The following is a 27,748-nucleotide window of genomic DNA, read 5'->3' as shown; positions in this document are numbered from 1 at the left end:
TCACGTGCGTGTGTGTATTTGTATTTCTCACTCTCCCACCCCACCACAGAAGACCTCCATATCTTTCTTCATTTTTTGTTCTGTGTAACATATAATTTCTTGAACATAAACTCTGTTTCACAAACTTCAACAGTAATCCCCTAAAGAATCTATTCTCTGAGTTTCACTGACAATTTTTTGAAGCTCTCCATTGAAGTGTTACAGAAACCTTTGCTTGAAACTGCAATAACTGTACTAAATACATAAAAGGTGACAGGAAAGACATGAAAATAAGCTGCATATCTCATATCTTATTGTTCCATTTATTATTAGAGGTTTTGTTTTGCTTTGTTTTGTTTCTAATTTTTAATCTTCTGATTTTTCCTGGTACCCAGAGGAAAATCATCTTTACCACTTTTTTCAATGTTTTCCTTTTGACAAGGAACAAAATAATAATAGAAAGAGAAAGAAGTATATATGCATTCTTTTTGGTCTCTTGAAGCCAGTAAAGCAGCTAAATTTTATGTATCCATGCACGTTTCCATGCATGTATTTAATAATATATGGCTTTCTTGAAACATAATGCTGTATTCAAGCATCGGGTACTATGAAAGTCAGTTCTGTACACAGCTTGATAAACCCTTTTGGAGAAGTGATTTCAGAAATATTGATAGCCAATAAATTGTATTAATGTTTAAAGAGTTTTTTTTTGTTGTCGTTGTTTAAATTAAAGCACCCTGTGGAGGCAATTTAACAGGATCTTCAGGCTTTATTCTCTCGCCAAACTTCCCTCATCCATATCCACATAGCAGGGACTGTGACTGGACTATCACTGTCAATGCAGACTATGTTATCTCCTTGGCATTCATCAGGTGAGTTCTTACATAGTTCTGCATTAAAAATATATATACTTTTGGCTATTTTGCTTTAGCATTTGCACTAGATAATATTTATTTCTAATATAGCATTTTTATTATTTTTTACTAATCCCAGGGATAATACTTGCTCTAGCTCTGCCACTGCCATTTGTGTTACCTTGGGTAAGTTATTTATTTGAGTGAGTTTCCATTTTCCCACATGAAGGTAATAGCTGTTTTTACAAAATCTAGCCTCTTTCCCTGAATATTTCATTAGAAGTGTTAGATAATAGCAACTTGAAGATTTTCTGAGTGGAAAAGTCCCCAATCTTTTTTGTCTAAAGTTGATGCAATAACTATGTTGACCCTAGTAACACAATTTCTTTTTCTGCCACCGGTGTGTTAAAGCTGCTTAGTATTTATGTAAAATGTTAAGCCTAAATATACGATATTTTTTAACATATTGAGGCCAGTTTTTTTCCTAAGCAAAGATAATCTGAACTCATGAAACTTTAGCAAAATTGTAAATAAATGAAAGTTTTATTTTTGTAATTTGTAGTGGTACATTGCTAATTGGTAATACCAAAGCAAACACAACGATAATGTTAGTTTTAAGCCAGGACCCTGTTATAAGACAAGGGAAGTGCTATGATTATTTCCATTTTCCCAGTTGAGGAAACATCAATACAGGCATTAGAAATACAAAAATGGATGATACAGGGCTTAGTTTACTTATAAAATTATTCTAATTAATAACTTGAGGGTAGAAGGATATATTACATGAAGTCCATGACCTAAATTTCATTTCTAGCACTATCATTTATTATGTGGCCTTAGGGAGACCACTGACTTTAAAGAGCCTTAATGTACTCATTGGTAAAATGAAAATCATAATCTCTTCCTTATACTGCAGGACTATTGGCAAGAAGGATTAATATTTATTAAAGTACCTTGTAATACATAAGGTAATATTTAGCATGCACTTTCAGTTTTTCAGGAAAAAAAATCATAGCAGCTAGTCTCTAAAATTTTCTTAAAAAGAATATTTTTTGTTTCAATTTCATTTTCAAAGAAGTTACAATATTTCAAGTATTAATTTAGGCTTAAACTACAAATTAAAAGAAATACACTGTTTTCCATTAAAGCTTTCAGCCTTCCATTCATAATAAATACTACTATGTCATTTACAAAGCCCTTGTTTCTAGTGATTCTCCCAATGGAGATAGACAAGGAAGTTGTAGTTACTATCAAAGATTAATGTTGGAAGAGATGAAATTCAGAGGTTGTATTTTATCTCAGAACAAGGGTAATAAGTAATGAAATACAGCTTAATCTTTGATTTCTGCTACATTATTTTACTAACGGTTAACAATTCAGGCCTCAGATCCACTGAAAAATTTCAGAATAAGTTAATTGAACTACATTTTTGAAGCTACGGAATAGATTAAAACAAAATATAATAGTATGATGGTCTCCCAATTTTCTTGTGTTAGAGTGGCTCGTATGTATGAAAAGTCTGGGAACCTCTGCACTGCCTCATTCTTTCTTAACCACTGTTTATGCACAAGTAAACTGAGTAGCTGGACTCTTTTTATACATGCATATGTAAAGGATGAGAATTGTGGAAAGTTAACTTCTATAAATTCTGTAGGTTCAGCAGTAATATCTTTCACCTAACAAATCTCGTTTAGATGCAGGCAAATATGGTAAAACTTGACAAAGTAGTTTTTCTGCCGATAGATGTTCAATAATGGCAGGTTGTACTGATTTCATTTTATATCATGAACTGGTTGACTTTTCTTGCTGACCTAAATGAATCTATCCTTTTACTCATGTTTCTCTATCACAGTATGAATTAGGAAATAGAGAAATTGATTGCATGTCTCCTGTCTTCTAAATATATGGGTTCCATGATCATTGTGGTACAATTGTTATACATTTGAAGAATGTTAAGGCAAGTTTATTACGCAAATCTTGCAATATTAACACAATTGATTTGAATCATTTACATGCTAAAACATCCTTTTTCACACATTATCTAATTCTGACAGTGTATTGGTTTGATATCTCCTGCATTAAGGTTCTATAAGAAGAAAATATATTTGCTTTCAGGAAAAAGAATGCCTAATATAATGTGCAATGCTTCTTTTGAGTAATTTAAATGTAAATGATATATTTCAACTTTTGATATCAACTTTTGCTCATATCTGATATGTAGAGTTTAATTTTTTGAGCATTGAAAATGCTCATAAGTTTTGGAGTATTATTGATGAAGAAAAAAATAGTTTGCATTTTCATGATGCAAAATACATGAATGAAAAAGTTTTAAAAATATATATTATCCCCCACATAAATAACTTACATAAGAATATGTCAGTAACAAGGGCAGAAACAAGGCTTCTTCAACTTACATCCTCTAACTCCAAATCCTGTATCTTTTCATCAGCTAAACTCTTTGTCTTACAATCACTTATATTTTCTATGCATACAATGTTAATTTAAAAATATGTAAAATGCCAAGTTTTTTTTTTCTTTTTCCTCTGCTTGATATTCATATTAAATGTGTCGTTGCCAAGAGATTTTTTTATATTAGCTTATTTTGACAGTGTCTTTTATTATTTTTAAATACTGAATTAATGTTTGATTTTAAAACTATAATAGTTACTAGCCTACTAATAATTATCCTACTTCCCTTTCTCCCTTTTTTCTTTCTTTTTACTTTCTTTCTTTTTTTTTTTTTTTTTTTTTAGTTTTAGCATAGAACCAAATTATGACTTCCTCTATATCTATGATGGACCAGACAGTAATAGCCCACTGATTGGAAGTTTTCAAGACAGCAAGTTACCAGAGAGAATAGAAAGCAGTTCAAATACCATGCATTTGGCTTTTCGGAGTGATGGATCTGTTAGTTACACTGGATTTCATCTAGAATACAAAGGTAAATATGAATATTCCATGCTGGCATCATAATTTAAATTATAGGTTTTTTGTTTTTTATTTTATTTTATACCGGAGAATAATTTTTTATGCCCCATTGTTTGTGGTTAGTTTTATGTGCATTTTTAAATGCAGACTATGTACGGTTCATCTCATTAAAGGGTTCACACTGTAGACTTTTCTTATTAGTGAGAAGGAAATTAGCATTTCCCTAATTACTACCAAAGGAAATGTATCAGGCAAACAAATTAACAAGTAGTATATTGGAGGAGTTGGCTGGAGCCACACAATATTAAAAAACAAAAAGTACAAAAAAAGCCTCATTTTTAGAAGCTGAAGTTTCAGTCAAATACCGTCATTTGGAGACCACTTTCAATCATAAAGGGAACAAAGTAGAGGATAATTGTATTTCAGAAAATATGTAAACTGGGTGCCATGGCTCACGTCTATAATCCTAGCACTTTAGGAGGCCAAGGCAGGAGGATTGCTTGAGCCCATCAGTTTGAGACCAGCCTAAGAAACATAGTGAGAGCACATCTTTACAATTTTTTTTTTAATTAGTCAAGAGGGGTGGCATACATCTGTAGTACCAGCTATTCAAGAGGCTGACACAGGAGGATCACTTGATCCCAGGAGATGAAGGCTGCAGTGAGATATTACCATGCTATTGCAGGCCAGCCTGGGGGAGCAAGACCTTGTCTCTAAGAAAAAATCTACAGATATTTAAATATGTCAATATTCATAATGGGGGAACAAATGATAGTTATAATGTTTTAGAATACTTCTGCAATTGTTTAAATGAATTATGTTAGAATGCCTATGTATATTTATAAATGTATTTTTCTAAAATTTTATAGTTTATGTTTATAGAAACTGATTTAGATTCAGGTTGTGTAAAGTTTAAATTTATTTTTCAATTATTGAGACCATGAAGGGCATGCTGATAATTCACCTCAAGTTATCAACTGATTTCTGAAAATACATACTTTGATTTGTTACTATTTGTTTAATATTTTCAATAATTGAAAATTATATAGAATAATGAACTTCAAAGCATCCACCTGCCAACTTGACAAAAATTAACATTGTGCCATATTTGCTTCAGATCCCTTTATTCATGTCTTAAAAAAAATCAAATATTACATATACAATGGAAACTCCTTTTGCATTTGCCATATGAACAGGGATTAGTCTCTTCAAGGCTATCATAAGCACTCACGATAAATTTCACAACATGACATGGATAAGGAAGACATTTTTAGGGAAATGAAACTCACAGGTCAGCAAGAAACAGATGCTTGGAGTCCTCCAGTATTTCTGTCATAACTTGTAACTGTTTGCCAGGGCAAGGGTATCTGCTGGACATAAACATAGTATAGTTTTCATTCCAGTGGAAAGATTGATCCCTCCGTAAGTCTCTCATTTCACAAGGAAAAGCAAGAAAATGGCCTTGTCAGTAGGAAAATACACAGGCTGTTTTGCACAGAGAATGAGGTTTGGGATGCTGGCTGTTTATTGGGGTTTTCTGCAAATGCTACCTGCTCTGTATCAGAAGATGCTTGGGGGAAGTTTAGACCTTGAGATTGTGGGTTAGAAACACTTTTAGAGAGAGTGAGTTTGACCACAACACCACTCTAACCACCTGGTAGATAATTCCTTACCACTTGTGGGGACCTGGCTAACTGGCCACTAGGAAAACCATAATGAGCATTTAAGGTCATTTTCAGATATTCCTGCTCTTTTCATTCTAGTATCCCCCTAATCCTGAATTTGATACTTATCTTTTCCATGTATGCACGTTTGCACATATTTTTGTATTTCTTATTTTTCCATAAATTTTATATTCTTCTTATATATGTATGTATCCTTCTGAAAACTGATTTGGCCCCTTCAATGTTTTTGAGATTTATCAAAGTTAGAAACATATAACTTTAGTTTATTAAGTTATTTATATTACTGCAACATACGGCTACATCAAAGTTAATATATAAATTTTTCTGCTGATAGATATTTAGATTGTCCGAGTTTATTGATACCAGAAATGAATTATGATGAAATAAGCATTTTTTTGCACGTCATCTTGAACATATCTGTGAGATTCTTTTTAGGACATCTGAATACATGACAGTGGGATTACTGGGTCAAAGGGTATGAACCTCTTCAATGTAACTCTTTATTGCGAATTATTCTCTGAAGAGGCCATACCAGTTTAAACTCTCAACAATCAGAGGGTGAGAGCTTCAGAAATTCCACAGTTTTTAAAAATTAGTGCTTTTGTTAAATTTGAAAGTTGTTAATCTTGTTAAATGATACCTCATCGTTGTTTTTATTGCCTTTTCCCTTATTACTATTAAGTTGAGTATCTTTTTCCTATTTTGCATACTGAGGTTTCCTTTTCTTTTCTTAAAACAGAATCTTGCTCCGTCACCCAGGTTAGAGTGCGGTGGCGACTTTAGTTCACTGCAACCTCCGCCTCCCAAGTTCAAGCAATTTCCATGCCTCAGTGTCCCGAGTAGCTGGGATTATAGACATGCACCACCTTGCCTGGCTAATTTTTGTATTTTTAGCCAAGACAGGGTTTCACTATGTTTACCAGGCTGATCTTGAACTCCTGGCCTCAAGTAATCTGCCCACCTCAGCCTCCCAAAGTGCTGGGATTACAGGTGTGAGCCACTGCCCCCAGTCTGAGGTTTCCTTTTAAAAATCTGAATATTCCTTTCATTGAACATTTTTTTTCTAATTGGTTTCCTATTTCTTTTTTTATTTGTAGGGAATCTTTGATGTATTATGACTATTAATCCTTTAACTGTTATTTATGTTGTAGTAAATATCTTACCACCACCTTTGGCAAATATTTTTACTTTATTTCTGCCTTATCTTGCTGCACAAATGTTTTAAAAATCAATATCACAATATTTAATCCTTCCTTTTTGTAATGGTTTGTTTTTTATGCCTTGTTTTAAAAAATTCTTCCTTACTGTGAGTACTCATAAAGACAGTTTCCTAAACTTGTATCTCAAATTTTAAAGGTTTGTTTTTCACCTTTAAGTCTTTTGTCCATTTGAAGTTTATGTTTGTGCAAGCTAAGAATCTAATTTTATTTTTTCCATATGGATAATTGTCCTAGCACCATTCATGGGCAGGTATTGCTATTGCTGTCAAATATCAAGTTTCTATGTCTGTTTCTGAATCCTCTATTCTGTCCCACTGGCCTATATTTCTGTCTCCAGGCCAAGACATCTCAATTGACATCTCATACTTCAATTCTAGCAAAGTTGTTTAACTCAGTAGTTAAAACTTTTTTGTAAAGTTTTTTTTTTTATTATCTACATGGATAGTGATAGTTCTTTCATTCTAATCTGTACATAATCCAATTCTTTTTCTTGACTTATGCTCTTGATAAAGATTTAAGTACCATGTCAAATAGAAGTAGTGATAGACATCTTTGTGTCATTACAGATTTTAAAAAGAACACACTTTTTACTTTAAAGCTACCATGGCTTTACAATATAAGTCAAGATATCAATCAGGTAGATTGAGTACACCACCTTATTTTTTTTTTAATCACTTTAGTGTCTGTTAAACTTTATAATTTTTATTTAGATTTTAGAATTAAGCTTGTCTTATCCATTGAATTTGATAGGGATTGCACTGAACTTATAAACTTTTGTTAATAAATTGAAATATATGTAATTTTAAATCTTTCCATTTATCAATATGGCATATCTCTCAATTTACTCATAATTCCTTTCAGTAATGATTTTTAATTTTTTTATAAAAGTTTTCTCATCTTAACCTTAAATGTCTTATATTTCCATTGTTATGTAATACCTTATTTGAGTTTTTGGTTGTTTTTAATAACAGGTCCACAATAAATTTTTATAATGTTCTAGTATCTAGCAAAGTTGCTTAACTCACTAGTTATAACTTTTATGTAGAGTTTTTTGTTTGTTTGTTTTTTGGAGTTTATGCAGATACTGACAGTTCTTTCATTCTAATCTGTACATACTTCAAATCTTTTTCTTGAGTTAATGCTTTTAATAAAGATTTAAGGACCACATCAAATAGAAGTGGTGATCAACATTATCTTTGTGTCATTGCCGATTTTAAAAAGAATATATTTTTTTACTTTAAGGTATAGTTGGCAATATTAAGGGCTAATATGTTTTAGTTTTTATTTATTGAGATACATTTCAAAGTAATTTGTACATAAAATCTATTTACTTCTACAAGTGAAGAATTCTACAAATTACATAACATGGCAATGTTATGTAATTTGCCAAAGTAATACAGCAGAGTTATAATTTAATTCAAAGTGGGTTCCAAAGTCCACACAATTCTCCAATATAGTATACTGCCCCAAGATACTATTTATCAATTATAAGAGGTTCCCTTCTATTTTCGGTGTTCTCAAAAATTTTAATTAAAATAGAGATTGAGTGTTATCATTTGACTTTTTATCAGCAATTGAAAATATCATGATTTTCCTTTGTGAAACTCCTGTTGTGGAAAATTATAGTTGTTTTAATTTTTTAATTAAGCCCTCAACATTTGAGGAATAAAACGAGTTTGTTTTTTTTGGTTTGTTTTTAATATATTCGGCTGATTTCAACACACTATTATTAATTGTTTTAACTATGGTATATATTGCCACTGAATTATTACTATCTATTACAAAAATGTATTATTGGAGTGGTGGTGTTGTCTGAGGAAAATACCCAGGTTCACCATCTGGTGCCAAGAAGATTAAGGACAGGGACACACACGAGAAGTAAGTTTAGCGGTGGAGGTTTAATAGGCAAAAAAAAAAAAAAAAAAAAAAGAGAGAGAGAGAGAGAAAGGAGGTAAGCTCTCTTGCAAGAGAGAGGGTATCCTAAAGGGGAAAGTAGGCTTGCTGTTGACTGCATCAGATTTTATAGGCAGGCTTGAGGAGGTGGTGTCTGAGTTACATAGGGCCTACAGATTGGTTTGACCATGTATGACCTTTTGTGTACTAGGAAGGCTAGTTGCCCCACCCGAATCTTCTTATGCAAATAGGGTCTTTGCCTGTCAGGTGCCAAATTGTCTTTTTACTGTACTCGTGGTTTGGCAAGAGGGCAGATGGAGTCCCCATTTTGGACAAGCCTAGTCCCAGGTAGCCTTTTCCTATGGGCACAGCTGTGGGCATTTACCTATGCAGGCTTCTGGCTTGCTGGTCTACGTCTGCAGCTCGATTTTACAGGCTTCTCTTTGTTAGAAAAGAAAATGATTTGAGTCTGGCTCGACAGCACTTTCAGAGGCTGAGGCGGGTGGATCGCTTGAGGTTAGGAGTTCGAGAGTAGTCTGGCCAACATGGTAAAACCCCATCTCTTCTAAAAAGACAAAAATTAGCCAGGCATGGTGGAGGGCACCTGTAATTTCAGCTCCTAGGGAGGCTGAGGCAGGAGAATTGCTTGAACCCAGGGGCGGAGGTTGCAGTGAACTGAGATCCTGCCACTGCACTCAGCCTGGACAGCAGAGCGAGATTCTGCCTCAAAAAATTAAAACAATTTTAAAAATATAAATAAAATTATTTGGAGGTTACCTTTCATTAAAAGGAAAACCTTGCCAAGGACTTCCTTACTATCTGCCTAAATAATTTCTTTTTAACTCCTGTATCATTATCATTAATTTAGTATCCTCTGATTGGGCTATAATTTTTCTTCCTTATACTTTCCTTTTCTGGTTTTGATATCAAGATTACAATACCTGCCTAAATTTGGGAGCATTCTCAATTTTCTAGTGTCGAGAATAATTTGTATAAGATAGGATCATCTCTTTCTTGAATGTTTTCTAGAACTTCACCATAACACTATGGACCCCAGTGATTTAAGGTGGTGAAATTTTAATGGTTGTAAATATATTTAGATTTGCTTTTTCATCTTAGATTTAAAAAACTCTTTTTCTAAAAACTAGTTTCTTTCATCCATGATTTCACATTTATTGACATGAAAATATTCACAGTATTATCTTACTTTATTTGCTGCTGTATGTTTTTGTTAATACTGTTTAATAGTTTATTAACATTGCTTTTATCTACATTATTTTTCCCTTCTATTTTCTCTAGATTTGTTTATCCTTTTTCTCCTTTCTTAAGATAAATACTGCTTATTAATTTGCATTTTTCCTCTTCTAGTCTGAGCTTTTGGATTTACAAATTTTCCTTTAAGAAATTTTTTTTCAGCATTTTTTTATTTATTGTACTTTAGGTTCTGGGGTACATGTGTAGATTATGTGGGATTATTGCATAGGTACACACATGGCAATATGGTTTGCTGCCTCCATCCCCACGTCACCCACATCTGGCATTTCTCCCCATGTTATCCCTCCCCAACCTCCCCACTGCCTGCTGTCCCTCCCCTGCACCCCCAACAGACCCTGGTGTGTGATGCTCCCCTCCCCATGTTCCTGTGTTCTCATTGTTCAACACCCACCTATTAGTGAGAACATGCAGTGTTTGATATTCTGTTATTGTGTCAGTTTGCTGAGAATGATGTTTTCCAGATTCAGATTCATCCATGTCCCTACAAAGGACACGAACTCATCATTTTTTATGGCTGTGTAGTATTCCATGGTGTATATGTACCACATTTTCCCTGTCCAGTCTATCATCAGTGGGCATTTGGGTTGGTTCCAGGTCTTTGCTATTGTAAACAGTGCCACAATGAACACATGTTTGCACATGTCTTTATAATAGAACAGTTTATAATCCTTTGGGTATATACCCAGTAATGGGATTGTTGGGTCAAATGGAATTTCTATTTCTAGGTCCTTGAGGAATCGCCACACTGTCTTCTACAATTGTTGAACTAATTTACACTCCCACCCACAGTGTAAAAATGTTCCTATTTCTCCACATGCTCTCCAGCATCTGTTGTCTCCTGATTTTTAAATGATTGCCATTCTAACTGGCATGAAGTGGTATCTCAATGTGGTTTTGGTTTGCATTTCTCTAATGACCAGTGATGTTGAACATTTTTTCATATGTTTGTTGGCATCATATATATCTTCTTTTGAAAAGTGTCTGTTCATATCCTTCTCCCACTTTTGGATGGGTTTGTTTCTTTTTTTCTTGTAAATCTGTTTTAGTTCTTTGTATATTCTGGATATTAGCCCTTTGTCAGATGGGTAGATTGCAAAAATTTTTTCCCATTCTATTGGTTGCCAGTTCACTCTAATGATTGTTTCTTTTGCTGTAAGGAAGCTCTGGAGTTTAATTAGGTCCCATTTGTCTATTTTGGCCTTTTGTTGCCAGTGCTTTTGGTGTTTTAGTCATGAAGTCCTTGCCTATGCCTATGTCCTGAATGGTTTTGTCTAGGTTTTCATCTAGGGTTTTTATGTTGTTAGGTCTTATGTTCAAGTCTTTAATCCATCTGGAGTTAATTCTAATATAAGGTGTAAGGAAGGGGTCCAGTTTCTGCTTTCTGCACATGACTAGCCAGTTTCCCCAATACCATTTGTTAAACAGGGAATCCTTTCCCCATTGCTTGTTTTTCTCAGATATGTCAAAGATTAGATGGTTGTAGCTGTGTGGCATTACTCTGAGGCCTCTCTTCTGTTCATTTGTCTATATCTCTGTTTTGGTATCAGTACCATGCTGTTTCTATTACTGTAGCCTTGTACATTTTAAGCTGCTATGCAAAAGTTTTGATATGTAGCTATTTATCATAATTTTATTCTAAATTGGTTCTGAGTATTGCATTATGATTTTTATTTGCTGAAGTGTTGCTTAAAAGTATTTCAAACGATCAAAATACAATTTTAATCTTAATTTTAATTTTCTCTTGTATATACATACGTAAAGGATGAGAATTGTGGAAAGTTAACTTCTATAAATTCTGTAGTTTTGGAAATAATAACTTTCACCTAACATATCTCTTGTTTAGATGCAGGCAAATATGGTAAAACTTGACAAAATAGTTTTGCTGCTGATGGATGTTTTAATCTGTAACTTTATTATAAATTTTTAATTTATACTTGCATTGATCAAATATATATGATTCTGATTCTTTGGCATGTACATAGGATTTGTTTTGTAGTCCATTATATGGCCAATATTTATGTTCCTTCTGTACTAGGAGGGAAACTTGCATCATATAATGAGTGCAAGTTTTTATATACATCCAATAAACTCCCTAATTATGTTGTTAAATATTCATCTTTCCACTATTTTTTAACCTGCTTAAACTAACAATTATTGAAATAGTTGGGTAAGATATACTATTCTTAATTTGCCATTTTTCTTAAATTTTTACCATTTTTATTTATATATTATGAAAGCTTGTTTTCTGGTGCATATAAATTGCATTTTTTTCTGTTTTTTTTTTTTTGATACCTTGGATTTAGTATATTTATACTTATTAGCCTTTTTCTTTTATTTTTTGCTTTATATTTCTTTTGCTTTTTCTGTATTCTTAATTTCAAAATCTTCCACCTGCTATCAAATAATGTCAATATCTGAACTTTCTTACTTATTTATTTACTTATTTATTTATAAGTTTACTTGATATGTGGATCCCCCTCATTCCAGTAACCCCCTACACATATTCTAAAATACAAGTTTCTTAAGAGGAAATACCTTATCTGTTTATTCACCACTATATACTAAGTGCCAAGAATAGTGTCTACACACAGTAATGATTCAATAATTATTTGTTACTTGATTGGTTTTGAGCATTGTAGAGAGGTGTCTTCTGTTTTAAAATCAAGTCATAATTTGAATATTAGAATAATAACATTATTTAAATGTAAGAAATCTTAGAGATGTGTTCCTGTTCTACATTTTATACATGAGAACTTGACTTTGAAATAGCTATTTATGGCCTGGTGAGGTGGCTCATGTCTGTAATTCCAGCACTTTTGGATGCCAAGGCAGGTGGATCACCTGAGGTCAGGAGCTTGAGACCATCCTGACCAACATGGAGAAACCCCATCTCTACTTAAAATACAAAATTGTCTGGGCATGGTGGCATATGCCTGTAATCCCAGCTACTCAGGAGACTGAGGCAGGAGAATCGCTTAAACCCAGGAGGTGGAGGTTGTGGTAAGCAGAGACTGTGCCATTGCACTCCAGCCTGAGCAACAAGAGTGAAACTCTATGAAAAAAGAAAGAGAGAATGAAGGAAAAAAGGAGGGGAGGGAGGAAGGAAGGAAGGGAGGGAGGGAGGGAGGGAGGGAAGGAAGGAAGGAAAGAAGGAGGGAAGGAGGGAAGGGAAAGGAAGGAAGAGAAGGGAGAGGAGGGGAGGGAAGGGAAGGGAAGAAGAAAAGAAAGAAAGAAAGAAAAAAAGAAAGAAAGAAAAGAGCGTCTTATACCCTCAAGCTGAAAGGCTCATATATATGACTTGTTGAAAAAAGAAAGAAAGAAAGAAACCTTATAGCAAATCTGTAGGGATAAAGTGAGGTTCTATTGTGAATTAGTATTTAGTAAAATTATCATCACAATAAAAGTTGCAGCAAGAGTATCTCACTACCAATCCAATGGTAGTTGATCCTTACTGATTACAACTTTCTTTCTTATGGAAACTGGTCATGACCTTATCATGCTTTTTCTAGGTAACACTCCATGTAGCCCTTACTAAAGCCAAGTAGTTAAGCAATTGAGATAAAACCTGTTTGCCGTTACCTCAGCTAAATACACGTCCCTCCCTGTTTCCCTAGCTTGATCAATTTAAATGTTTCATCATTTCCAAAAACTTAAGATTTATGTCGCCATAAAGAACTACAAATGTAATTTTTTAAAAAAAGATATTATTTAGTATACACTTACTCTACTCTAGGTTTAGTGATTAGCCCTTTTTAATGCATGATCTCTATCCTTCCCATGCCTAATCATGAGTATGTCTTCTGTAACATGAGTAGGCATGGGAAGGATAGCGATAATGCATATATAAATGCAATAAAACATAGAACAGCTATAAGTATTGCTATCCCTGTTTTACAAAGGACAAAATTGAAAATTGAATTGTTAAAATGATTTGCACAAGACTACATAATTTGTTAATACCATTAATAATAAAGTCAGAAAAAAATATAGGTATAGGTAGAGAGGAATACATAATTATCCCATCAACTACGTCCTTCTTTCCTACCCACCATCTTCACCTACTATACCAGTACCCATTTGCACACAATTACACCAGGTCTTATTTTTATATCCCAGATGATATTTCTTTACAATAATGCTCCCGAGATCCAATCTCATGAATTCTCTAAACTGGTCCTCAAATCCCTTTCTGTTTATGGGAAAATCTCATTGCCCACTTCAGGGTCTTCAGGGTCTTCAGGGTCTGTCTTACCAGTTTCCCTAATTCCTATTTTTATTTCAATAAATGTTTCCTCTCAAATTGTCCAGTTTCTTAAGGCTAACAAAGTGGTGCTGATGTTTATAATGATCACTAAAAAACGAACATCTCATTATTTTCAAGACAGAAATATGCACACCCAAATGCATGGACATATAAATTGAGGCTCTAGATAGTAAAAATACTTTTCTTTGTCTTTTGTAAAATATAGCACATACCTTGACTTAAGCATGTAGGAAAGTTACTAGTGTTTTTTTCTTTTTTTTAATTTTTAATTTTTACAGGTTCATAGTAGATATATATATCTACTGATTTCTTTCTTTCATATATATACTAGCAGTGGGATTGCTAGATCATATGGTTGTTCTATTTTTAGTTTTTTGAGGAAACTCCATACTGTTGATACTGTTCTCCATAGTGGCAATACTAATTTACATCTCCCTTAACAGTGTACAAGGTTTGCCTTTTCTCCCATTCTCACTAGCATTTGTTACTGCCTTTAATTAAAGATTAAGACATATTTTATTGTTTATGTTTACTTCTGCCTTCAATAAAATATATGTAGTATATATACAAAAATCTATTTATATTCAGCAAAAATAATTTTTAAAATAAACTAAAGTATTTTAGATGCAGCAGATCTAAAATATATCTTCTGATAAATTTTATTTGGAGACTATAAGGAGGTAAAATAATCTTTTACCTATTATCTGTTCAGTAGTCAAATCACTATTAAGCAGATAAAATTAATTATGCATAAAAATAACGCTAATAACTTGTCTGCTTCATAATTTTTATTCAGAAACTAAAATCACCTTTTCACCTACTGCCTAGACATTTGTATAAGTATTCTCCAGGTGTTTTCGAAATTTCCAGGTGTAATTGCTATGGCATATGTGGAAATAAACAAAGTCAGTATTATTCATAGAAAGCTATTCACCAAGGATTTAAAGCAGTATGTAAACATAATAATGAGATAAGAGCATTCTCTTAAGTTGAGGCTAGCAATGTAAAATTGTTGCAGAGACAATATTTTTAAATTTGTCAAACATGTTTCCCTTTCCTCAAAAAATAGGATATGTGCATTATAGTTTCACTGACATTTTATTGAAATTTTGGGGAATACTTCAAAGAAGGAGAAACCAAACTTTTCAAAAGATGAATATTAGAAGAATAGACTTGTCGACGAGATTAATCCTTTCAAACAGAAATTTAAATCCTTCCTTTACCCTCCAGGGACTGAGTTCAATTTCACGAAGCCCAGCTATAAATGTTAGGTGTCTGTTCTGTCTAAAAATTACATTGTGTTTTCTTGCTTGTTTAAGGGAAGGTACAATGTAAGGTTTTATTTTTATAAATAAACAAATCAACCTCTGCATCACTAAATTCCCATTCTTAGTGACCAAATTAAGTAGTCATCCTGCTGGTTCTTTGATAAAAAGAGTTGTGTGAATACTTCATACGAAAGAAATGTATTTCATGGTTTGGGATGAAATTTTTATAGAGCAACTTGAGTATAATATATGGAATGTAAATTTTGTGTATGTGTATAAATGTGCATATATATTTGCTTGGATAAGATCAAGTCATTTAGCTCTGGTTTGAAATTCAGGAATCAAGTTTATCCTACTTGTACATGTCAGCACACCTCCTCCCCTACATGCTTCCCATCACATTTCCACCTAATCTGTTCCTTATTCTCTCAATGCTCTCTTTAGATACCTCTTCTTCAGGGAGGTTCCTGAATGCTTCCCTTTATACAGCATTCCAAAATTGCAAGTCTTTATTTAATACAATTCATATCTTCACGGACTATAATTTTCATAAGCACCAGAACGTTTTCTAATTGTCCACTGCTACATTTCCAGAGTTAGTAGGGTAGTGACCCCTTAAGTATTTGTAGATAGAAAGGAAAGAAACAAAGTGAACCTTCTTCATTTCTCTGATATTCTATCAAAATTATTTAAATGTTTTGTTCCACCATTTCCTCTTTAGTTGAATCGGAGAAATTATACATAGTATTCTTCTTAAAGCACAGATTTCTCATTATTTCTTACAAATGTTAAAGTACATTAAACTCTTTGCAAACTTTTATTAGTGAAAGAAACATATTCTTATTGGTACAATGAAATATATTTTGATATAAAAATACGTTTGTAGTAGCCAAACACCAAGATATAGTTGACCTAAATTCCAAAGATTCTGTAACTCATATTCAGAGATATACCCACTTTCTGATTTCTTATCAACACAAAACAAATTCTAATGTAGAAAAATCACCACATTTGTTTCCCTGATTTATTGGTAATGGCCTTTACATTGTATATTTATTATTTCTTAAGTAATCAATAATTACAAAATGGAATGCCTCATTCAGATTTGTTACTAACAAAGTGTTCTAGTGCCTGTTCCATAAAATGAATGAGCTAATCTTTCTATTTCTCTACATGTTTTCAAAGTATTCTGTCAGTCTCTTTGTTCATTATCTGGGTACAATGAAAACAATTCCTCTGTGGTGAAAGGATTTTATTTTTTCAATCTGTCTGTTCTAGCTTTGAAAGTGTTTGGCATAGGGATAGATAATCTGTCCAAAAATACTGTGGTTTGGATTTTGTGAAGATTTTTTTGCTATTTTATAATCGGGAGACCTCTGAATGTGGGGAATGACTGGAGGAAATAGGGTAAGAAAAATGATTGCAGGGCAGAGAAATAGAGCTGTTTATGTTGCCCTAGGTGGTGAAATGAACTGAGTTCAACATAGGCAGAAAAACCACTTCTAGGTTCAGTAACATGAGATGGGCATTACTTGTGGGGAGATCTTTTTGTTTGAGACAGAGTCTGGCTCTGTAGCCAGGCGCCAGACTGGAGTGCAGTGGCGCAATCTCGGCTCACTGCAACCTCCGCCTCCCAGGTTCAAGCAATTCTCCTGCCTCAGCCTCCCGAGTAGCTGAGACTACAGGCGCATGCCACAATGCTCAGCTAATTTTTGTATTTTTAGTAGAGACGGGGTTTCAACATGTTGGCCAGGATGGTCTCGATCTGTTGACCTCGTGATCCGCCCACCTCAGCCTCCCAAAGTGCTGGGATTACAGGTGTGAGCCACCGGCGCCCAGTTGGGGAGATCTTTTAAATTAAGACGTTTTATAAAGGATCCTGCTTTTTTCCAAAGTAATTCATTTATAGTATCTACACGTGGATTATAGCACATAATGCTTATAATACATTCTAAAACCCTATGTTTGAATATATACACTAGATACTAAGTTTAATGAGAATATCTGTGAAGATCTTTAGAATTTATTTATTATCTTACTAATCAATATGCATTAGCAATTTGTCAGATATGGATAAGGGTTCCTTTGTACTTTGACGCTCCGAACAAAGACGGAAATGGTGCTGTTGCTTTTCCTTGTGGGTTAGAAAAAGAAATGAACATGTCTTAAAGGTCTCAAAAAAAAAAAAAGTCAGTTGTCCCTTGGCATTTCTGGAGAACTGGGTCCATGACTTCTCAGATACTAACATTCACAGATGTGAATATACAACATATATACATCCTTCCATATACATTAAATAATATCCAGATTACTAATCACATAGGATACAATGTAAATGCTAAGTAAACAGTTGTTATACTGTGTTATTTAGGGAATAATGACAAGACTGTACATAGTACAGATACAGTTTTTTCAAAATATTTTCAATCTGCAGGTGACTGAATCCACAGATGCAGTACCCATGTATTACAGAATGCCAACTGTATTTTAAAGCAATTAATGTTGTATTAACACTGTTTTACAGCAAAACTCCGAGAGTCCTGCTTCGATCCAGGCAATATAATGAATGGCACCAGACTTGGAATGGATTATAAATTAGGGTCAACAGTCACCTATTACTGTGATGCTGGTTATGTTCTTCAAGGTTATTCAACACTCACCTGTATCATGGGAGATGATGGAAGACCTGGATGGAATAGAGCCTTGCCAAGTTGTCATGGTGAGAAACATATATACATATATATATATTATTATTTTTTTTTTTTGCTGAATTTTCATTATTAGAAAAAAATAAAAAATACTTAAAGTAATTTCTGTGTTTCAAAATATCAACTATTCAACATACAATCTACAAGTGTGATATTGGCAATGAAGAGATTTTTGTCAAAGATTTTTAAGTTGAATTCAATAAAGAACTGGTTTTGGAAAAGTGCTTATATTCCCAGGTGTCTCTAAAGCAATATGCGTATTATAATAGGCAAACTTTCTGAGAACTGAGTTATTGCCTATTATGCTAATTTGTGTGCCCTCAGGACTTGTACCTGAAAATGTTAGATGCTCAGAAAATATTGACTGAGTACATGAGGAACAAACACACTGAAACTGACATTTCAACACAAGTAGATAAATTTAATAATTTAAATATTATTAAAATTGATGAGAAATCTTTACCTGTAATAAGGATAAAGAAGAATATATATTTCTTCTAGGAATTAGGTTGTCTAGAAAGAGACATAATACTACATATTTAAAAATCATATACTTATATATAACTTTATATAAGAATGGAGATACAGTGAGAAATATCATTTAGGCAAAACAGAGAAACAGTGATATCACTGCTTAGGGTTACTAGAGACTGCCTAGTCTCTAGTGACTGATCCTAATGCATTGTACAAAAATTAACACAGAGGTGATATGATCTAGGACAGATTTCCCAAACTATGGGTCACCACCAGTGAATCATAAAATCAATTCATTGGGTTGTGACCAGCATTTTTAAATAGACATAGAAGTGAATCAAATAAAATTACATTAAAAATTAATTAAAGTAATAGGAAAAAAGTACACTTTAAGGAACGTAGAGAGAGTATTTTTTTTGTTTGTTTTTGAGATGGAGTCTGGCTCTGCTGCCCAGGCTGGAGTGCAGTGGCATGACCTAGGCTCGCTGCAGCTCCATCTCCCATGTTCAAGAAATTCTCCTGCCTCAGCCTCCCTAATGGCTGGGATTAAAGGTGTGCATCACCACACCCAGATACTTTTTGTATTTTTAATAGAGATGGGGTTTTGCCATGTTGCCCAGGCTGGTCTCAAACTTCTGGCCTCCAGGAATCCTTTCACCTTGATCTCCCAAAGTGCTGGGACTACAGGGGTGAGAAACACACCCAGCCAAGAGTACATATTACTTTTGGAACTTTGCTCTGTTGTACATAAATAAATAAATAAAATAAAATAAATCTGCATCTGTGTACATATGTACCTACAAACATTCAAGTGTTGTTTGCATTGGGCTATGATATAAAATTTATTTCTTACTATAAATTTCAGTGGAATAACAAAAATTTTTAGTATCTAATACACATGGTAATTTTTTCCTAGTTGTAGAATGTATTCACTTATGAGAATTACATGTGCATGATTTCTGACTTACCCCTCTCTGAGTTTATTTTGTCTCATCTGAGTTTATTTTGTCCTCAATTATGAAATGAAGATAATTAATATTTTTTACTTCAAAATGTTTTTATAAGAAACAAAGAAATGGTAGACATCTTCTGATATCCATCATTACCAGAACAGCTGGTTGATTTTTGACTCACATTGATGATTCATCTATCAGAAGATAAAGGGAATAAAAAGAGTAATAACTACTTTGGGCTTAATTATTCCAATGAGAGAGAAAGTGATTGATGGCATGGAAGTTTATAGGAAATTGAAGAGAAAGGGTCATAGTATTTTATTAGTATTTAGAAATGTAGAAATTAGTATTATCTAATTTAGAATCAGAAAAATCTAATTTAGCTAGAAAAAAACATACTAAGAAAAGAACTTTTCAAAATTTATTGTCAGTGATTATTTGGAAACTATAGAAAATTTCTGAAATTTCCAGGAACCAGATGCAAAATAACCAAAAGTCCTGATGCAGAAATATCAAAGGACACAAAAAACTGTAGATTAAAAAGATAGATGTTAATCACAGGGATAAATGATTAAGTAGATGGCTTTCAATGACAGGTGAAAAAGTCAGGAACACTAGAGTATAGCATGCATTCACTAAGAATATGCCCGCCAAATATAATCATATTCTTTTCTAATAGGTCATAGAAATGTCAGTTTCAGCATGAAATGTGCCATAATATTTTTAAAAAATCCTTTTGAGCCAAACCATTTTATAGGATTAATTATAGCACAATTAAGTAGTTGATACATTGGATAGTTCATATCTACAGACAATTTAGAGAAGTACAGCAGGCCTGGATTCAAATAGGTGTCTTCTGACTCTTATGACCTAAGGCAAGCTGAGTCTTGATTTATAAATCTCTAAAACTAGGTTAATAGTTATTAATTCAGTAGATTATTTTGAAGATTTAATTAGTAAACACAACACATACAGAGGATCTAATTAAAGTGTCTGACAAAAGTGGGAATATAAATATATAAGGGTTGTGATTTTCAATGCAGTATTCCAAGAGAAGCAAAGTACTGATAAACATGCATTATCTTGTATTGTGCGCTATATTTTGGTAAACTAGTATATTTCTCATTTTAATATTAATTAAAAATAATTTATCTATGTTATGATGTGAATACACACATTCATTCACTCCTGAAAATTGAACAGGTGTTAAGTATTTAAAAATTTCCCTTAGAGATAATTTTTACCATCAATTAAGCTAGATATTAGACTTTTAATCAAAATGGACGTGATATTGTTGACATCAAATACAATTTATTCAGTGAATTCTTTAAGCTGTTAGAAAAACAGTTTAAGGTAAGTTTATGATCACAACCAATAATTTCTAGTATAGTTGGGGAAAAAATCTTATGTTTTAGAATTAAGTATATTTAATAATAAACTGAATTTTTTTAACAAGTCTGCGTTTCTTCATGACTTTTCACTTTATTTCTTTAGCATATCGAATTATGAGATACTGTGTAATTTGCAAGGTTTTTGGGAAAATCTATTAAATAACTTATTTTAAATATTGATTCTGTGGCTGTCACTGTCACACAATAAGGAGCACTTAACATATTTTAGTCTCCTAATCAAGGTCACACCTTGATTATCTAATCACTTTTCCTCAGCACTTATACACAGGACTGGTTGACTTTCAGATGTAATAACTTAATACTTTTTTTTTCTTTCACATAGGGTCTCACTCTGTTGCCCACACTAAAGTGCAGTCATGCAAGCGTGGCTCACTGCACTTTAGCGTGGGCGACAGAGTGAGACCCTATTTGAACAAGTGTGGCTCACTGCAGTCTGTACTTTACAAGTTCAGGTAACCTGTACTTTCCACCTCAGCCTTTCAAGTAGCTGGGACTACAGGCATGTGCCACCACACCCAGCTAATTTATTTTTTATTTTTTGCAGAGACAGTGTCTCACTATATTTCCCAGGCTGGTCTCAAATTCCTGGCCTCAAGTGATCCTCCTGCCTTGGCCTCCCACAATGCTGCGATTACAGGCATGAACCACCGCACCTGGCCTAACTTAATACTGTGTATAAGTCAAATTTGGTATTTAAAGCATGTCCTGTGTATAAGTCAAATTTGGTATTTAAAGCATGTTTAATAAGCCAGAGGGTTCATTGTTCATAAAAACAAATTATTTTTTAAGATAAAATTTTTATTTTTATCTGAGATATGCATATGATAACTAAGAAAATAATACAAAGTACCTTACATTTAAAGCAATGGTCATCTGCCTTATCCCTCTCTATCCTCCTATTCGTCAAAAGCTGAATGTTTTAATTTCTGTTACTAATTGCTCCAATGGCCCCTCCCATAACTCCATATAACATAGGAAAGTCTGTTTTTTATTTACCAACTCTGGATAATATCTCTTGATTTGCTGATATAAAAGATGATGTAACATACACAGTCCATCTCTGCAATGTTTCAGAGTTATATTATTTTGTGTTATTCTAGTGATTGCCTTTGCTATATGTTAATATGTTTATGCCTCTATTTCTAATGTTATCAATGTTTGAGAATTAGGTGGCTGGCACTTTGCTGCTTTTCAGTCTAGGTCTCATCCCACAGTAGGTGTCCTGACTAAAATATGACAAAATTATGACTGACTGGTAGGCATTGCTTTTGAGTACATAAATAGGAAGTTAACTATGAGTCTGTGATCCTAGGAATGAAAATAAGGAAAGCTGTTTTTGTCTGTTTAGTTCCTTTTTTTTAGTGTAGAAGCAAATACCAACATGATCATATTCTGCAGACTCTTAGAATACAACTGTATTTTGCTTTTTCTTATAGTGGTCCCTTAGTCTCACCCTAGAAGAGCATAAGCTCCATGCAGCTATAGACTACATATCCTATTTAACATGTAACACATTAATTTATATAAATAGGCTCATTAAATATCTGTAAATACAAACTGAATCATATTAATTTATAAAGTTTGTCTTTTTAGAAGACAGATATTTATCATGATTTAGGATTAAGTGTGTATTTTAAATCTGAAGAAAATGTTTTTAAGACCTTGAATTGGACACTGGGAGATTATATTTGTCAGAAGTAGATCCAAAATGATTGCATCTTGTGGTAAGTCCTGCTCAGTGATGAGAAACTCTGCAGTTTATCTCATGAGAATGTTATATATATTAAATGATAGCAGAACAGCATATCTGTGCCTACAATTCCTTTCATGATATTAAAAAAATGAGTTTAGAAAATAATTTCTTCCCTTTTTTTCTTACTTTAAAAAGTGTCTTTTAAAACTCTGTTAATTTAGTTATATACAGGCATACTGAATTAAAGTAGAAGTCATATGTCATTCTTATTTATAATTTCACTCAATATTAGGTTAAGGTAATAAAACAAAAATAGTGACAGATTCAGATTTTCCTTTTAATATTCATTGCTCGACATATCTCACCTAATCATGTTGCCTTGACTTACTTTGTCTAATGGCACAGCTTTACCATTATCCAGAGCGTCTGTCATCTCTTACCTCTTTTCCTCTCTCCTAACTAGTTTTTCTCCTTCCTTTGTTCTCCATAGGGTATCTTCAAAACACAATACAGTGATATTTAGAGCATAGCTCAGATTATATCATATTTACTGAAAATCCACCAAAGGCTTCTCAAATTAGAATAAATACCAAAGATCTTATAATCCTAAATTTTACTTTGTCTGCTCATATACACCTGACATCTTGTTTCCTCCCTCTGCTACACTCTTTGATTGACACTAGACTCCTTGATATATCTTCAAAGCACTAATCATACTTCTGACCTACATCTTTTGCACATGCTGTTCTTTCTGCCCAGAATATTTTTACCCCAGCTCTCTGGCTGGCTAGCTCTCTCATTTTCTTCAGACGTCTAATCTCTTATCTTCTTACTGTAAGAAAATTCCTATTCATCTTTCCTGTGCTCCTCAGAGCTCCCAGAACAGAATCAATATTCATTCTAAAATTACAACTATACATCCTGAATAAGGATTTATTTATGTATGTAAAGCTCAAAGTACTTTTAGACCTTAGAACCATGAAAGGTAAATCATTAAACTTGAGAGTATTGGCCACAGTATGAATGCAATATTCTTAATCTTTTCAGTTGCTACAAAATACAGTAAGCATCTAATTAATAGGCAGTTATAATATAAAACCTTAGAATAAACATATTTGGACTGTTAATGAACTATTAGCTCACCAATTATTCCAAAGAAAAGATCATATAATTCATTGATTTCTTTTTGTCAGCTATCAAAAGTACAATTATGCCTGGTCCTGCATTACAAGTTAGGGAAAACAACATGAATTCAACATGGTCCTTGCCTTTACAAAGTTTATAATCTGAGGAGATACAAGCAGATAATGTCCATTGCTAGAAATAAAAACAGTACTATGAGCACAGCATGGAGATACATCTGATCTTATTATGAAGAGAGATCAGGGAGGCTTCCTTATAAAAGTTATACACAAATTGAATCTTAAAAGTGTAAATAAGAGGAAACTAGGTGAGCTACAGGGCTTAAAGAGGTGATGTGTTTCATAACTAGGGTTCAGCATATGTAAACATGTAGAAGCAAAGAGCAGATAGGAAATTTGGTTGGCATTTCAAGTAATTCAGTAGAACAAAAGCATAAGGAGGATGATTGTTTACAGATGACAGCTTACCTGTATCGAGCTGGTAATAATAATATTACATATTATTTTGTATTTCATCATAATACCATGAACTAGAGACTATTAATATTCTCATTTTACAGATGAGGAAACCAAGACACAGAGAGACATGCTTAGCAGTCTTCTTATGAAGCCGTGATCTTAATTACTGCCCTATAGTCCTTAATTCTGCAAAGAACTTTGTATTGACCTTTTTATATCTTCAGAGCCAAAAAGTTTCTGGAATATTTTAATTGGTTTAATGTTTTACAAATGATGTATGGCACTAAGAATAAGTGGTGAGACTAAAATCTTCCTCCAGGATAACTATGAGAACTAAGAGAATGTAAGCTCCTACCAAAAAAAAAAAAATGGATAGAATTTTTCATCTTAAGTGCATCTTTGCATTTCATCTGATATACAACTCTGGACAATATACAAAGACCTATATAAACATGCTTAGCCAGTGCCAGCTCTGTTCTTTTCAACACCTTTGTTTCACTTATGCTGATATAAGACTTGGATTATGAAAAAAAAAAAAAAAAGATTTGAGCAACTCAATCACTGTTGACTCTAAGGTCTGTCAAAAGTGCCTAAATACGAATATGTTAAGATTAGACATCCAGTGGTCTTCTGGCACCATTCTCTGTTCCGCTTCCAACTGTATGTGGAATGATGCAAGTTTCTAAAGGAAGAGCCCTTTTACCCTATTAACTAAAGAGAAAGCTTTGAAACAAACAAACCAAAAAATAAAAAGTCAATTACATAATTACATCTTTCCAACTTTAAAGTCATCTCTAATTGGTAACCCTATATGCCTTCCTTTTAATGAAATTATATTGTCTGGATTTATATAATTCAGAAGTAAATAGCTGTACTTTTATTTTAGATATTCTGTTTAAATGGCATGACTTGTCTTGGGCTAAGATCCTTATTTCAAATGTTCTTGAGGTTTACAAAATCCTTTTTGGGTGTGAAAGAAGTCTAGAGTCACATTCCATTATCAATGTATATAGAGATTATCTAATCTAATATACTGAGCCATTGATAACATTTAAATATGTGATGTAATTAAAATATGCAGATGAAAGATTCATAAAACAAAAGCTTAGTGGTAAATTATGACTATGTATTATCAAATATCTGCTTTTCATCAGCAGCACACAGGAATTTTGTTCACGGATAAAATATGTAGATTATGTGTTAGAACTGTTTTCTTTTTTTTATTATTCCTATGAGGGTTAAAGGGGACTATATGTGATATGTGCACAGTGCCTGGCACATAGTAAGTGCTCAATAATTGTCAGCACTTACCTAAAAATCATCTCTTTGTTCCTAATAATAGCCTAGAAAGATTTAAAATATTGTGTTAGAACTGTTTTCAACAGAGAAGTGCAATGTATTTTTTATTGCATTGGAATAAAAATCAAAGCATACTTTGTTTTCATATGATGGGGAAAATTATTATTTAAATGGAAACAAGAAGAGATGCTAATGTTACTGAGCACTTGCTATTTTTCTGACACTCTTACATATACTCTGTCTCCAGTTGACCTCCTGGATGCTAGTCTAGAGAATCATTGACATTGTTATAAACAAATCCCTGCTGCTATGGATTCTGGAGCATACTACATAGAGTAGCCAATATAAGAAGCAACTTGCAAATCAGTGTCTATAATTCAGAGTATACAGGTTGAGAATCCCTAATCCATAATGCTTGAACTAGAGTGTTTCAGATTTCAGATATTTTTTGGATATTGGAATATTTGCATTTATATTTACAGGTTGAGCACCCCTAATCTGAAAATCTCAAATCCAAAATATTCCAATGAGCATTTCATTTGAACATGAACTTTGAATGTCATGTTGGTGCTCAAAAATTTCAGATTTTGGAGCATTTTGGATTTTGTGTTTTGAATTAGGGATGCTCAACCTGCATTTTATTGTTATGATTGACTTGGGGTTCATATTTAAACCATATCTCCAGATAGACAGTCACATGGCTTCTCATTATACTGAGATGTGCCCCATTCTCCATTACCGTGTAGTCTACATTTAGGTGAGACCTCAAACGTACCTTCCTGATGTATTGCCAATTTTAGTGGAATATATATATATATATATATATATATATTCTACTTTCATATATATGTATATATGAAAGTTGAATCAACTTAGTAATTCTCTCCTTACAAGTGAAGAAAATAAAGTATATAACAGTAACTGTCAGAAGTCATGGCAAGATTCAAATAGTATTAAGGTAATAATAACACAAGAGGTTTGAGGATAGTCAATTTTTTACTTTTGTTAAGGAATTAAAAATCCTACTAACACAGTTCATTCCACTAAATGTAGAAGAGAAAGAAATTAGCTTTATTATTAAATAAGCACATCTAGAATGCAATATACATTGTAGGCAGTCTAGGAAAGACACTACAAAGACTAGAGAGAACCTCACAGATTTATACAATAGGTTAAAAAATAATTACTAAAATTTATTTTATCTTCTTGATAGACCACTTGATGTGCCTTGTCTCTGGCATGCCTCAAGTGAGAACCTTCAGTTATTGTCAGAAGTATGTGTTTACAGGTTCAATGGTCAGAAGGCTGGTAACCTTGCACTATAAAATCAAAAGGTATACCGATTATGTTTTCTAAGGGAAGCTCTAAAGGAGGGGAGTAGGTTTGTTGCTTCCCTCTCCTTTAATATACAAAGAAAATTTCATTGTTTTACTCTTGCACTTCAACCAGCAAACAATTCACTCTAAGATTCATAAGGGAGATACATACATAAAGGAAGACAAGTTAGAGCTCTCTGTGCAGAAGGGAATTTGATCCCTAATCCCAAACCACAAATCTAGTGAGTTAGACTGAACCAAATAGGAGAGTTAGTGAGGAAAGCTGAGCTGTATTTAGACTGTGGTTTTAAACAGTTTCAAGCTTATGCTCACCCTAAGACTGGATATTTTCCCCTAAATTCCAAAACTGAGTTCTGAGAATAATTGACCCAACCTGTTAGGAAAAGAGACAAAAGAGCAAGAAAAAAAGGATCATTCAATGAAACTTATATTTTCCAGATTTTGTTGGGCCATAGCAACAATCTCTGTGACAATCTCTCTTGAAGGAAAGGATAGATAGAGCATGACAAAGAGAAAGAATGGTGGTTTGGAGTAATCTAATTAGAACAAGGGTTTTTAAACTTTTTGTGCACTCTGATGAAGCTTATGGATCCCTTATTAGAATAATCTTTTTAAGTGCTTAAAATAAAACAAAGCACATAGGCCTGAAAGGGAAATCAATAATACTTAAACACAGTTATTGTAACATATAAAAACTATCATAGAAAATATACATTTTTCATGTGAGGGTATATATGCTTCTTAACACATTAAATTAGAACTTCTAGTGACAGATCTAATAACTACTGTAATTTTCAATAGTGATGAGCATATACAACATTTTGAGGTATCTGAAAAAATTACAATGCAGTATAAAAAAATCTATAATTTCTACTGGTGACAAAGTCCCAGTTACTTTTACTATT

At 33.1% G+C, this 27,748-nt stretch overlaps 1 protein-coding gene across 1 annotated transcript in view; it reads left to right on the top strand.

Annotated features, from left to right (window-relative positions):
• CSMD3 (CUB and Sushi multiple domains 3) overlaps positions 1–27,748 on the top strand; it is a 1,293,678-nt gene that overhangs the window by 985,658 nt on the left and 280,272 nt on the right. Inside the window, exons 29-31 of the mRNA XM_012443291.2 lie at positions 713–851; positions 3,587–3,774; positions 17,891–18,085. Of these exons, the coding sequence (XP_012298714.2) occupies positions 713–851; positions 3,587–3,774; positions 17,891–18,085 (522 nt within the window). The remainder of the gene's footprint in view (positions 1–712; positions 852–3,586; positions 3,775–17,890; positions 18,086–27,748) is intronic.

The sequence above is a fragment of the Aotus nancymaae genome, unplaced genomic scaffold, assembly GCF_030222135.1.
Source record: "Aotus nancymaae isolate 86718 unplaced genomic scaffold, 86718_ANA_hifiasm-v0.15.2.pri h1tg000036l, whole genome shotgun sequence".
NCBI classification, from domain to species: Eukaryota; Metazoa; Chordata; class Mammalia; order Primates; family Aotidae; genus Aotus; species Aotus nancymaae.
The sequence above is the reverse complement of the archived record's forward strand: the minus strand, read 5'-3'. Positions and strand labels throughout refer to the sequence as shown.